The following is a 13,370-nucleotide window of genomic DNA, read 5'->3' on the forward strand; positions in this document are numbered from 1 at the left end:
TTCTCCCAACAAATTATTCTTCGAATACTGTTAAGTTTACGAATCGGTTGAACGTCTTGATTGTTTCAATTTTCAGCTGAGGGCCTCCACAGCTGCCGCGCTCCACACATGAAGGATCCGTGGCGTTTTTTGCTTTCGAAAGCAAAAAATTGCAAAAAGGTAGTTAAAGCACCCTGATTACGTCAACTTGCCCTCAACCATTCATTTTTTTGCGACACTTTACACTCTGATTGATCTAAGTCAACAGAATTTTTCCAAAGTATACCATGAGGATAAAAAATCATACAAATAATTCTTCGAATGCTGTTTTAGTTTGAAGTTAGCTGACGGCCTCTACAACTAACGTACCTGCGAATGACCGCCCTTTTCGGGGATGTGTAGGAGGCATGATGGTTTACTTTGAGGCCAGCCATTGTCACTGATAACTGTCACTGTCACTGTCAGCCACTGATTGGTCGACACGATATGCAGACTTTAGACCTACGTCGCTGCCAAATAACCACGAACTATGATTACATGTACTTCCGTGATACCTCTTGCATATATTATGGGCGGGGTGGCACTTAACTACAGAAAGACAATGGCCGCGAGTGGTATGGTGACGAGTGGTTTTGGCTTCGCCGCCGCTCACTATGGTGTATTTAATGCACTCTCGCCTTTTCGCACCTTTATACACCCAATACAAAAATGATCGCCATTAAACTGTTCTGTTATATTTGTGCTAATTAGCCTTATTAGCCACGTTTTTTACAAAAAATTCTTTTAACGAGGAAGGCTAGGCTGCTTTATTGGCGGCCATACTTCATTCGGTCCATCATTGGTGCTAGGGAGACGCCCTTTCAAAATGTAGCCAATAATTTTCCAGAATTTGTGAAAGAATACCGGTTTTCACTTCACCATTAATAAGATGAAACATTGTCGACCAAAATTTCCCTGTTTGATTGTTTGGCGCAGTAAAAATCGTATCCCTCGACTCTTTGTTGGTGGCGTTTTTGGTTTGTTGTGACCAAAATTCCTTAAATGAAGGTTGGGCGGAGGTTGGGCAAAAGATGAAGGCAAGAAAACAGCGGTTACAACATCTCGCTTGGATTTGCGAGGGACTAGAAACAATAACCCAGGCTCTCCCGTCCACAGGAGATGGAGATCATGAGATGAGAGCATACCCGTTTTCTACAAATATCGAACGGACCGTTCAAACGGAGTCAACGCTATTCAGCATGTTGAACCAATGTTGCATGAAACTTTATATCAGTCTAAATTTGAAGCTACACTCTTTCAGCATTTTCTACACTTCCAACCATATCAAACAACATTTTAAAATTAAACGCCCTCGATATTTGAATCAACTAAAAGCTGAAGGCATACTGAACAAACTTTGAAACCTCTTAAACGTGCGTTTGCGGATACACGCAGGTGAACGTTTCTGACGCCTCGCAAGAAAGAGTATTTAAACAGATGTACTTCACGCAGTGATTTTTTAAAAATAAATTTACCAGCTTTTGTTGCAAAAAAATACATTATATAAGGTGCGTACAAATGATGTGCTAAAAAACGCAAAATGACTACTGTTGGGAAAGATAGGATCTCAAGTTCATTGAAAAACGCTAGAAAATTGGTAATCTTACGAAAACGCCAACAGCTAGATGACCAAAAACCTAATACTATGTAAAAAAAATATATTCATTCTCTCCGAGCAAAAATCGAAAGGCAAAATCTACAAATCTACAAAGCTAGGCCTTATAATAGGCCATTTTACAGTTGTTTGCTCAGTGACCTGGCCTATGAATAGCTGCGAGGTTGCCGGTGACCTTGTTTTGATACAGACCTCACTGCTTTTTATCATGTAAATCATGTTGTTGTAATGCTAACTAGTCTACATTAACATTAGAAAAGCACAAAGGTTTGTATCAAAGCAGGGACACCGGCATCCTCGTTTCCATTCCTAGGCCACATAACTTTCCTACAACTGTCAGCGTACAGCGTCTCTAATGGAGGCGTTCCGCAGTTTAGCTCTGCTGTTCTTCAAGTCTTAGATATAATGAGCAATACTATGAATTTAATATTTAGGGCCCTAACTAGTTTATTATAGCATGCCTCTCTCCATTCAGTTTTCTATTTAATATTTGTAGTAGTGTGTTTTGTACTACTGCATGGAGAAACCAAAATATAAATTATAAAAGAATCTACTTAATCATGCATGCGTAAAAACAAATAAAGATAATGGTTACTGCCTTGAAATGTGATCAAAAGTTACACTTATATTGAGTCATCAACATTGCTCGCCAGTCCACCCCATAATCTGTTTCTGAGACGCCATTGTGCCTTTTAAATATCTAAAACCCTGATCTCTTCATATTTGAACAGCCGATGTACTTTGAGATCTTCACTGGCGAAGTGACAATTCAAGGTATAAGGACTATTAATTATGTGCCGCTACATCTCTTTTACTCAGACGACCTTCGTTTATCATTGATTATGGAGCTGTTTACATGGCAAGGGAAAATCCTGCATTTGGAAGATGCCAGAAAGCAAACTATTTTTCAAGTGGGTCATTACGTGCACTAATTTCAGCGGGTAAAGGTTTGTAACTGGAAACAAATATTGAAGCATGTTTGTCCGCCGCCATATTCGTTTTTGTCCCTTTTAACAGGATTTCACAGATTAAGAGTGGTTTACCAGGGGCGGATCTAGGGGGAGGGTGCAGGGGGTGCACACCCCTCCCCCCCCCCCCCTTCTCCGAGATGACCTGAAGCCATTCCTTAGTGGTGCACCCCCTCCTAAGAAAAATCCTGGATCCACCCTTGTTTACAAAACTTATCTCCCAGCTAGGAAGACGTTATCACTAGAAACAACCTTACGTACGGACCGAATAAAAATTTTTGCCTGCCTGAGCCATCCACCTCTCTCCATGTAAACATCCATGAAATGTATCAATCATTTCAATCTAGTTATTTCACATATATTTCGCGTCGTCTTAGGCGCGAAGTTCGTGCGTTATAGCGAAATGAAATCTCTTTGAGAAAAATATTGACGGCATTACCTTGTGGGTGTATTTATCATTACCCCGAAAACTCTATTTTTAACAGCAATTCGTCGGCTTTCACATATCGAGGACCAAAGAAATCCTCGATTAGAGCGAACCTTTCATAGCCATACCCGGTGCGGCAAATGGTTTCACCAGGCTGTTGGAAGGCCGGCACGTCAGGATTTGCTTCTATGATCTGAATGATGTCGCGACGGGGTCTGGAATCACTCTGATCTAGGACGCTAACAGTGACGGTCCCAGCAAAAGGCCAAACTAGGGAATTATCGAAGTCTCCTTTTATCAAATGAATGAACAGTGCCACATGTCTGCCTGTTCCACCGCCTACGCCCTTGGGGTGAATTCTTATACCAAACAGCTTCTCCTGGTGATCATTGTACACTGCATCAGTAAAGATTGGTGTTTCGTTTTCGCGATGTTGAGCAACCTCGGTTATTTTAAAAGTGAATGATGAGTTGCGTGCATTATTCTTTTTTCGAGCCTCCTTCGGGTTTGACCTGCAACATGATCATTTTTTTAGATATCAATAAAAAGTCCCATCACTTTAAGACTTTTCCATTAGTCATTACCAAGAAAATGGAAGGTAATTTTCCTTGAGATCCTCAGGTATTTAAATAGATGAACGACGATTATGATAAGAGTTCCCTTTCTCTAGCTCCGCCCCAACCTCAACGTGACTCGCGTCTGGGAATACAGACAACCAAAGTCACAAATTGTACCACAAACTCGAGTCCTTAAGTAAAGATGAAGATTCGTGAAAGGTAGGTGTATTTGCAACACGTTCTTGCCCAATGAATTCACGTTTATCCTGAATTATTAATTTACTTTGAATTCACCATTATCACGAATTTCGAAGACTGGACACTGTGTCCCAGGACTTGTGGTAGCAGAGAAAAATAAAAAAAAATCAAATCCGTAGATTGGAATTGAACACAAAGTTTCTACTAGATAGGAACCGCTTCTTTCCTCTTTGCCACTAAAGATCAAGACCTTGCCTTTCTATATTAGAAAAAAAAAACATTTACTTAAGTCTACCATAAAATATCGCTACATGTACTGCGTTATTAGGCCTAAGCTAAATTAATAATTTAGGCCTAATCGTTGATTTAAAAATGTTTAGCTTTGTCGTGAACTTTGTAAGTCGACCTATTGTAGTGTTTAATGTTGTTTGTTGGCGAATGATAAGAAAGCATTATCAAAAAGTGTTTAAAATAATGTTCATGAACAGCTAGCGGTGTGGTGGTGTAGTGGTTAGGTGATGGGTTAACAATGAACATTCCCAGGTTCGAGTCCTATGTCCATACACTTGGTTTGTCTCTTTAAAAAAATATATCACCATTTCCCATAATCCACATAAAGGTTTCAGTTTTCTAAATTTGCGATAATAAATCAGTAGTGAATTCAAAGCAAATTAACTATTCAGGATAATCGCGAATAATTCAAGGGCGAGAACGGGTTGGTATTTGAAGTGCGGGTTACAGACGAAATTGAGAAATGATTCTTGCACTTGATTGGACAATTTAAGCAATTCTCTCTTAAAACACCTCAGAAATTCGGGTGGCTTCAACAGGATTCCAACCCATGACCTCTGGGATGCCTGTGCAATGCTCTACCAACTTAGCTATGAAGCCACTCATGATCAGTAGGGAGCAGGTCAACTTGTTGCAGGGCTCACAATTTCCGTGAAAGGAATGATGAATAAATGAAATGGAGATTTGAAGTGCGGGTAATAGACGACGAACCCTGTTAAAGTCGTTAAAGTCGCCTGAATGTCTCAGGTGCCTGTATAATAAAGTGACAATTTAAGCAATTGTCTCTTAAAACACCTTAGGAATTCGGGTGGCTTCTACGGGATTCGAACCCATGACCTCTGGGATTCCTGTGCAATGCTCTACCAACTGAGCTATGAAGCCACACAGTTGGGAGCAGCTCAATTTGTTGTAGGGATCACAATTTCCGTGAAAGGAATGATGAATAAAAGAAATGGATATTTGAAGTGTGGTAATAGACGACGAACCCCGTTGAAGTCGCCTGCATGTTTCAGGTGCCTGTATAAATTAAAGTGAAAATTGCTTAACTTGTCTAGTTAAGTGCAAGGATCAATTTGTGTCTTTCTTCCTCAGTGATATTAAAGATTCTTTTACAAGTTCGCTTTTTACTTGTATTTATTATATGGCTTGTGTTTGTAGCCGATATAACGCGCGCTCTGATTGGCTAATTGTGACTGAATTGTAGGGCATTATTCTCCCGTAATGCCCACGGGCCGATAACGGGCTTGCAAAAACAAAGCAAAGGTAGTTAAAAAGCCATATAACTACTTACTAAACGAGCTAGCTCGAGCCGTACTGGGGAATGTTGGCCCTCGGTCGTTTTTGTACGGACCTCGCTGCGCTCGGTCCGTACTGCCACGACCTCGGGCCAATATTCCCCAGTACGGCCCTTGCGCTCGGTTAGTAAGAAGTTAATAATGCATGCTCATTTTTATCTTACCACCTACTTAAAAAAAACCGAAGAACACGTCATACTATATTTATTTCTTTATTTATTATTACTATTATTATTGGTAATTCCAACATTTCACTTGCCTCGTAAGTTGTTGCTTCCATTGTTTTATCTCTTGTGTGCTGCAGCGATGCACTGTGGGAGAGATTAAATTGGCTTCACCTGGCAGGACCTCAGGAAGTTGAATTGGCGCCTGTGGTCCTGCATATCCGTCACCTTGTTCCTGCACAGGCGAGCATGTCACATCTTCTTGGATCGGGAAGGGCAGAGCCTCCCTTGCAGCTGTCCCATGCGGACGACAGTTGCCTCCATTAGGATGATCAAGGAAGATCATTTCACGTGCCTGCCACGCACGTTCTACTCTGTGGGCGCTTGATCCATTGGCCTCTTCAGTAACAGGCTCCTCCTCATAGTTTCGAGGTAACCCGTTGATCTGCTGGGCATCATCACCAGAGGGAACACTGAATACATTATGCGATGCTGCGTGTCCATTATGGCTGAGGTGATGGGCTCCAAGCCCCATCACACTGGGATAGTCCCTTTCGCTGGTTTGGTCAACCGTCAGGTCAGCCAGGTGCCAGTCGCTCATTCCTCTGCCTCTCTCAGCAGTGCGACTCTGCCAAAGCCCGTTGTTTGGGCCTCCAATAAGCTCACTGGGTTGATTCTGCACAGCTCCTCCCACAGCAGCGTCACTCAGCCCGTTGGCTTGGTTAGCACCTGCCCCCATAAGTTGGCTTTGTTCCGTCGCCTGCCAAGCGCCTCCGTCACCAGAGTAAATTGAGTCCGCGGCAGCATTTGCTCCAGTGTGGTTCAAGCCGCTGGTCTGATAAGTAGCTGCATCAGCAGGGAGGATCGGTCCACCATCCCCTCCCTGAGTTATGATTAAACCTTCGTCAGGTAGATTCGCAAGATCAGAGCGACTGTAAAATTTAATGAAATTTTCCTGTGAGAAAGCTTACGGATTAACTGGAGAAGAATTATGAAGGCTTCATAGAGCTACTGAGTGGTATTACGTAAGCATGCACCTGCGTTTTTCTGCGGTGTTGGGGACTGCTAAGGCATGCGCATTTTTTTAGATGCGCACGACAACCAGAAGTGAGCTGTTTTCCCTTTTAACTTGTCTTCACACAGCACATTGCTACTTTTATTAGGGATGTCTAGTTTAAAAATTTGGAAGACACTACTGTCCCGTTGCCCGGTCAGCCGGGACAGGTAACCCGCTTAGGGTGGAGTGAGTTTTCTCCATGTGAATGCTGAAGATAGGGTACCCCGCCTGACTGGGGTGATGTTCATCCGGGCATTAATCTTTTAGTTTGAACATTCTGCCAAAGCCCGCCAAAAGAATATGGCTACCAGCCGTTACAGGCCTGGCGAGCTTTTCCGCCGAATTCACTTTAAAACGTCGAGGGAAACAGTTTCCTTGAAGAAAATGCTGAAGAATACGACAAAACCATCGACGTATGGTGTCCTATAATCATGCATAATAGTTGATTTGCTGCTTCTAGGCCTATTCTTTGGAGCCGACGTTTTGGATTAAATAGGTCCACATTAAACCACATAACTGGAAAGATGCCGCTAAAAATGCCAATGAAATGGATATCGCGTTTACCGCGAAAACGTGTCCTTTGCTGTGTTCGTCCTTAGCGAGCAAGCGAAAGCATTTGGAAACCTCACCCCAGCGCACCGGGGCTATAAATATGCTTGTGAAGGCTCGCTCTCGCTTTTTTTGAGTACGGGTAGGCAAGGTACCTCACCTAACTGGGATGCCTCACCTCCATGTCGACGGGTTCTTAGAAATTAAACTTTCAAGTCTCGCCAGTGTGACTGTTATTAGTATGTACTAAAACAGTGGATAGCGTTGAACGCTCGAGCTGATTGGCTACTCAAACTCCGGATATCCTTTGTTAGTATATACTAAAATCGGGGGTGGAAGCTGAATAATTGGACCTCGATTATTCATTATTTTTTGGGTGTTTAGTTAACAATTATTCCATGAGCGCGCGTTGGATATGAGATGGTAAATAGCCAACGAGGCGCGTAGCGCCGAGTTGGCTATAACCAGTCTCATATCCAATAAGCGCGAATGGAATAATTGTTTTATTAAATTTCTTAAACTCCAAAAGTTTAGAAGTACGAAATACGAGCGAAAAAAGCGAGAAAATCCTAGCGAAATCGAAAAAAGTTGATGAAGATGCGATGTTGTGTAATACCTCGTGGTCAGACAGACGCAGGCTCATCACAAAAACATTTCTTACCTTTTCGCGTATCTCTAAGCTTCGAAAGTGATCCAAACTTTCCACATAAACGTTTTTCTTTTGCTTTATACCGAAAGAAATTTCGCTTTCTGGCGTAAACGTTTTTAGTTTAGCAACGCTAAGCGCAATCATTTACCATATAAGGTCAAACTAAGGTATATGAGCTGATAACCGAGATTGAGTGAACCAATCAGAGCACGAGAATTGCATTATCCGAGGTTGAGAATTTAATAATTCTAATTATTCATTATTCTTTTTAAATTTTTGTAGGTTATTCATTATTCATTGCTGTTATTCAATATTCCACTGGCACATTAACTGCGTTATTCTATATTCCGGCGTTTTCAGACCCAATTATTCATTATTCATTTTTTATTTATACTCGTTATTCATTATTCATTATTCAGCTTCCACCCCCGACACTAAAACAGTGGATAGCGTTGAACTCACGCGCTGATTGGCTCGTCAAACTCCGGATATTCTGTGCTATTTACCTGCGAGCAACTCAGGAAAAAATGGCGTCCCGATTTGCATCCGTGACAAGTGAAGAAAACATCCAAATTAATTTTTTGTGGTGTATATTATCTCACTATTTTAGTATATACTACAGCAACAGCCACCTCCACGTCAGTGAATAGTTGTTAAGTATTCACCTTCGAGCAATTCGCGCGGAATTTGCTCCCAAAAATTACCTAATCTTTGCAGGAATAAATGAGTTAAAATCGTCTTGTTGTGCTGTATTATCTCACTGTTTTAGTATATACTGAAACAACTATTCACCTCAGCGTCTGTGGCTAGTGGTGGATATTTACCTCACCGCTTCGGTAAATATCCACCACTAGCCACCTCCACTTCAGCACTATGACTTCAGTGAATAGTTGTTAACTATCAACTTCCGAGGCAACACAACCAACACAGAAAACAGGAAACCACCGGACCCTCAAAACAAAGAAACATTTCAACCTCGTTCCCAGGGTCTGTTTGTGGTTGAGGAAGGAGGCAGAGAAGAGAGATCCTGGGAACAAATTAGAATGGATTAGAAGCGGAAATGACGCAAGTCACACAATGCAGTCAAGGTGAGTATCACCCCATCCACTGAAGATAAATTGTAACGCTATCCACCGCATAAATCACTATCCATTGGATAACTCAATTGGTTTTGCTAGTGTTTATCCGCTGGATAGTGATTTATCCGGTGGATAGTGCTGTCTATCGTTTGAACAACTGGGGCTAGCAAAACCAATTGCGTTATCCAATGGATAGTGATTTATTCGGTGGATAGCGTTATCCACCTTTTGAACAACTGGGGCCAGGTTTGGTAATTTGGAAAAAAAATGCACGTGAAGAAACGTCAGGAAAATCTGACCGCCTCTGTGAAAAGGAAGGACTAAAGGAAAGGCAGACCCGCCAGGGAAAGACAAGTTTGAAAGTCGAACTTTGCAAGGACCACCAAATTTATTTAAACATGGCTATTGTAATAGAATTGTAGGTGAGTCTTAAATGGAATTCTTTGCCATTAGAGCTTAGATTAGCCCCTTCTCTGGCAACTTTTAAACATGTTGTTAAAAACTTTTTGCTCAGCTTCTCGGTGATCTGTCTAGTATGGAGTGTTGATTACTCTTTTACAGATTATCCCTATGGTTTCTTACTATTTTCCTTACAATTGATTTTTTTCTTGTTTAATAATTAATATTTAATACATGTATATAGTTGTTTCCATTAAGTTGTAATAAAAATAAATAAATAAATAAATAAATAAGTCACTGGTAATGGGAGCTAATTACCAGATGAAGCTCAGGTAAGAGCAACAAAAACAATCAATGATCAGTAGTTGTGTTTTTCTGATGCATCTTTTCTTTTGCATGATTAAAAACAATGTAAAATAACTTTACATTGCAGGAATTCAGTGAAGGTCTCAAAAAACCCACTGCTCCAATACTGTCAACGAGATTTTCAGCGAGGCAAGTTACATGTACTTTATTGTCTTCCAGGCCCCCAAGCATACAATAATGGGCAATTAACTGGTGGAACTGACACTCTTGGTAATATTGCAATTTCTTAATAGGATTTTGTGACAATAATAGAATCAAGCATACAAATATACAAACTAATTTAAAAGAAAATTATTAATGTTAGCAGTATTAATAATGTAATTAAAATAGATCGAGATGCCTAAGAATGACCATTGAAATTAATACAGTTATAACCATGTTGATATGATTGATGCATAACTGGATTTCATGTATATATTATTTTGACTTCATTTTTCTGTTTCTTGTTCAATTATGCTTGAATCAGCAATGTTGTAGATCACAACACCATTTCATTTTTTTCTTCAACCTATGTGTGGCAGGATTGAGGAGAGGTTGTAGAACAGTAATGTAACAGCACCTTGCTTTTTTGTGTTTAACAGAAACTGTATGGATAGAGACATTGTGATGACATGTGATGGCCAGCTGTAGCCAAGACTGTGTCATGATTGAGGTAATTGTATATTGGGGAGCTTAAGTATGCATGTTTTTGAGACGTGGATGGCAACCGGAAGAGAACATTTCGCGTGCGCGGACTGTGTTGTCTCCCAGCTTTTTATACTACTCATCTCTAATGGAGAAAAGATACTCAGCAATGTGAATGTGGTTGTGTGAGGACAAGTTAAAAGTGAAAATAGCTCACTTCTGGTTGCCGTCTGGGGCTCAAAAACGTGCATGCTTAAGCTCCCTATCTTGCTTTAGTTTGTTATTGCATTCATATTGCATTGCTGTTAATGCATTGAAAAGTTGTCTAAATCAACTGCATTCAAATGCTGATAATAAACCAAAAAATCATCTGTTTAACAGCATTGAAAATATTAGAGAAAGGTCTCACGGTTAATGAACTAACATTCAATAGGAACAAAATGTACTGCTATTTAATTTTTGTGTGAATTATTAATTTTTTTTTGTCTAATTTTGTTGCTTAAGTGACTTATACTGTCACTGTCATGCTTTTTATACTCTTGTAAAGAGAGAAATATGTTAACCTTTCCTTGAAAGTCTTCTTCCCTAGTTCGATCATGGTCACTATTACAGTGTACCATTTCCCCTTCCCTCATTGTTCAGAAGGAAAATGATGGCAGCAACACTTCATCTGTGCCATACAAAGATCCTTCTTTCTAGGGAGAGGATTTACAGGTATCTTGAAAAAAAAAATATGTAAGGCATGTTTTCTCTCTACAGGGGCTCATTTCTGAGAGCAGGTCTTTCAACAGGGCAACACAGCACAATTGCTAAGTTTCATGCCTGTTTAAAAGGGGTTGATCAGTTCGACATTCAGTGTGATATCTTTGGTCTGAAAAATGCCTCGAAAGTTTCGAAACTTTCAAGAAATGACCCCTTTGTATAATATTTGTCCCTGTCAGAGAGTATAATATCCTTGAATTTAGTCAACTGTAACAGTGAAAGGTGCATGTACTTTTGCACAATATTTTTTAGTCATTGGACTTTACGTTGTTTATAAGTTATGAGATTAATAAAAGATGGTGCTAACTGACCTATTACATTAAAACTTTGCTGCTTGTAAAACCGTCAATTATTGTTTGTGGTGGGTAAAATTTTGTTAATTGAACATGTAGACATGCACTAGTAGACTGTGCAGGGCTCATACAACATAATTTTGAATAGTGGCTGATTTACTTTCTTGTTTTATTTTGCACATTGTATGACATGTCCTATCCAACAAACAGAGAAAGAAAAATCTTTCAGATGCTCAGTTGGAGGTAATGGTAAATTTATTCCACATAAGTGGCCATGTTTTTCAATCAGATAGTAGGCTTGGCACTTTCAGCACTTTGAGGTGGCAACAAGTTACTATAGAATAAAAAGAAAGCAACTGGAACTTGAAATTGAGGATCTGAATGGCAAAGAACAAAGAGGTAATAATGATAATCATTGTAATTTAATCATGGCTTTTCCCTGATAATTGCCAGCTGTTTTTGTGATATTTTTTTATTTCCTCCCAACAATAATTCAGCATTTGGTAAAGGAAGTGTGGCATTTTAACTTGTGCAACTCAATTTTGCTGTGCAATATAATTTTATTGTTCATTGGTACAGTCAAATATTTATGTTGAGGTCGCTAAAAACCTTTCCAAGCCTTTCAAAAGTGAAGTTGTGACTCAGTGCATACCATATCATAACATTTGAAGCATTTGTCATGTCTTATTTATTATTATCTCTGTATAGGGCAGTTGAGTTTATGCTGATCAATTGATTGTAAGTGATTGAAGGAGGGAGGCTTTCCAGTGGTCATAGTAACCAGTTACCCAAGATTAAATTAATAATAATAATAATAATAATAATAATAATAATAATAATAATAATAATAATAATAATAATAATAATAATAATAATGGGAACTTTATTTGTCTTTGAATACATTTGTAAATCTCTCTTCATATAGGCAATTAACAACTGGCTACTTGAAATTGAAGTGAATCAAACAAAAAAAATAAATCAAGTTTTATTAAGTCTGGGCTATCCCAAATCTTATTTCTATGACGAAAGATAAAATATATGTTGCTCTAATGGCTAGATTTATCATTTTTTTCTTATATAGTGTTGCTGCTTTTTGTCAATAAGTGTCAATAACAATAATAATAATAATAATAACAATAATAATGATAATAATAATAATTTAATAATAATGAACGCATCTTGTTGAGCAATAAATGGTGTTTTACATGGGACCCAAATACCGCTGTTACATGAAGAAGTGTGGTGGTTTAATACACCTTGCAAACAGGTGATAGGAGTTTATTTTGTGGTTGAAACTGTTTGGAACCTCCTTAGTTACATAAAAGAACTGAAAACCATGCTTAAATGATAAATAAATTGTAAAATATAAAACTATTTATTTCTTGTTTGTTTTGTGGAAATTTGTTATAAATTACTAAAGTGAGTGAATTTGCATTAGCATTTACATTTGAGAAAACAGTTATTGGATAAGTTTTTGACTTTTGGCAACACCTAACTCACAGTGTTGTGCAGATCAAGACATGGGCCTGTCATCACTGCCATTAAGCTGCATAACATGGAGCCAATCTGGAAGCTGGATATTGTCTAGGATGCACATCTTAATTGATATGCAGTACCACTGTCGCAACAGCGACGTGGAGAGAACTGCATCGTCCCCAAGAGATATCAAGACACCGAAAGCAAAGTATCTTTTTTTCATATTCCTTGTTCTCGTGTGGCTCCTTTGATAATTTTCTTCCACTGCACTCGACACTTTGTAAGGTATCTCTGTAAGGGTGTACCTCTTTCCCCAAGAAACCATCCTTCCTGCTGTTTCTTTTTCATGTGAATCTGCATATGGCTGAGTCGTAGACTGATCGAACCATGCCACTTGGCCACAAGGTTTGTGAATCGCATTTCCTCATCGGAGACTGCCATCTCGTCGATCGATGGCATGAAACACCTTGTGACAAACGTAAAGGTATACCTCTTTTGCTGGTGCGCCGATTGGGATGAGCGTGCCGTCGATCGCCCCCAGGGAAAGCTCCAACAGACTGAAATTTAGTCATAGTTTCCTATA

The 13,370-nt window shown here is 39.5% G+C and overlaps 1 protein-coding gene and 1 long non-coding RNA gene across 2 annotated transcripts in view; one reads left to right on the forward strand and one right to left on the reverse strand.

Annotated features, from left to right (window-relative positions):
- The window catches only part of LOC138057039 (uncharacterized), a 61,484-nt gene that overhangs the window by 15,745 nt on the left and 32,369 nt on the right, over positions 1-13,370 (forward strand). The window lies entirely within an intron of this gene.
- The window catches only part of LOC138057613 (uncharacterized), a 16,847-nt gene continuing 6,536 nt past the window's right edge, over positions 3,060-13,370 (reverse strand). Inside the window, exons 3-4 of the mRNA XM_068903571.1 lie at positions 5,629-6,465; positions 3,060-3,540 (exon numbers count right to left, since the gene is read on the reverse strand). Coding sequence (XP_068759672.1) covers positions 3,060-3,540; positions 5,629-6,465 — 1,318 coding nt within the window. The remainder of the gene's footprint in view (positions 3,541-5,628; positions 6,466-13,370) is intronic.

The sequence above is a fragment of the Montipora capricornis genome, chromosome 7, assembly GCF_036669925.1.
Source record: "Montipora capricornis isolate CH-2021 chromosome 7, ASM3666992v2, whole genome shotgun sequence".
NCBI lineage: Eukaryota > Metazoa > Cnidaria > Anthozoa > Scleractinia > Acroporidae > Montipora > Montipora capricornis.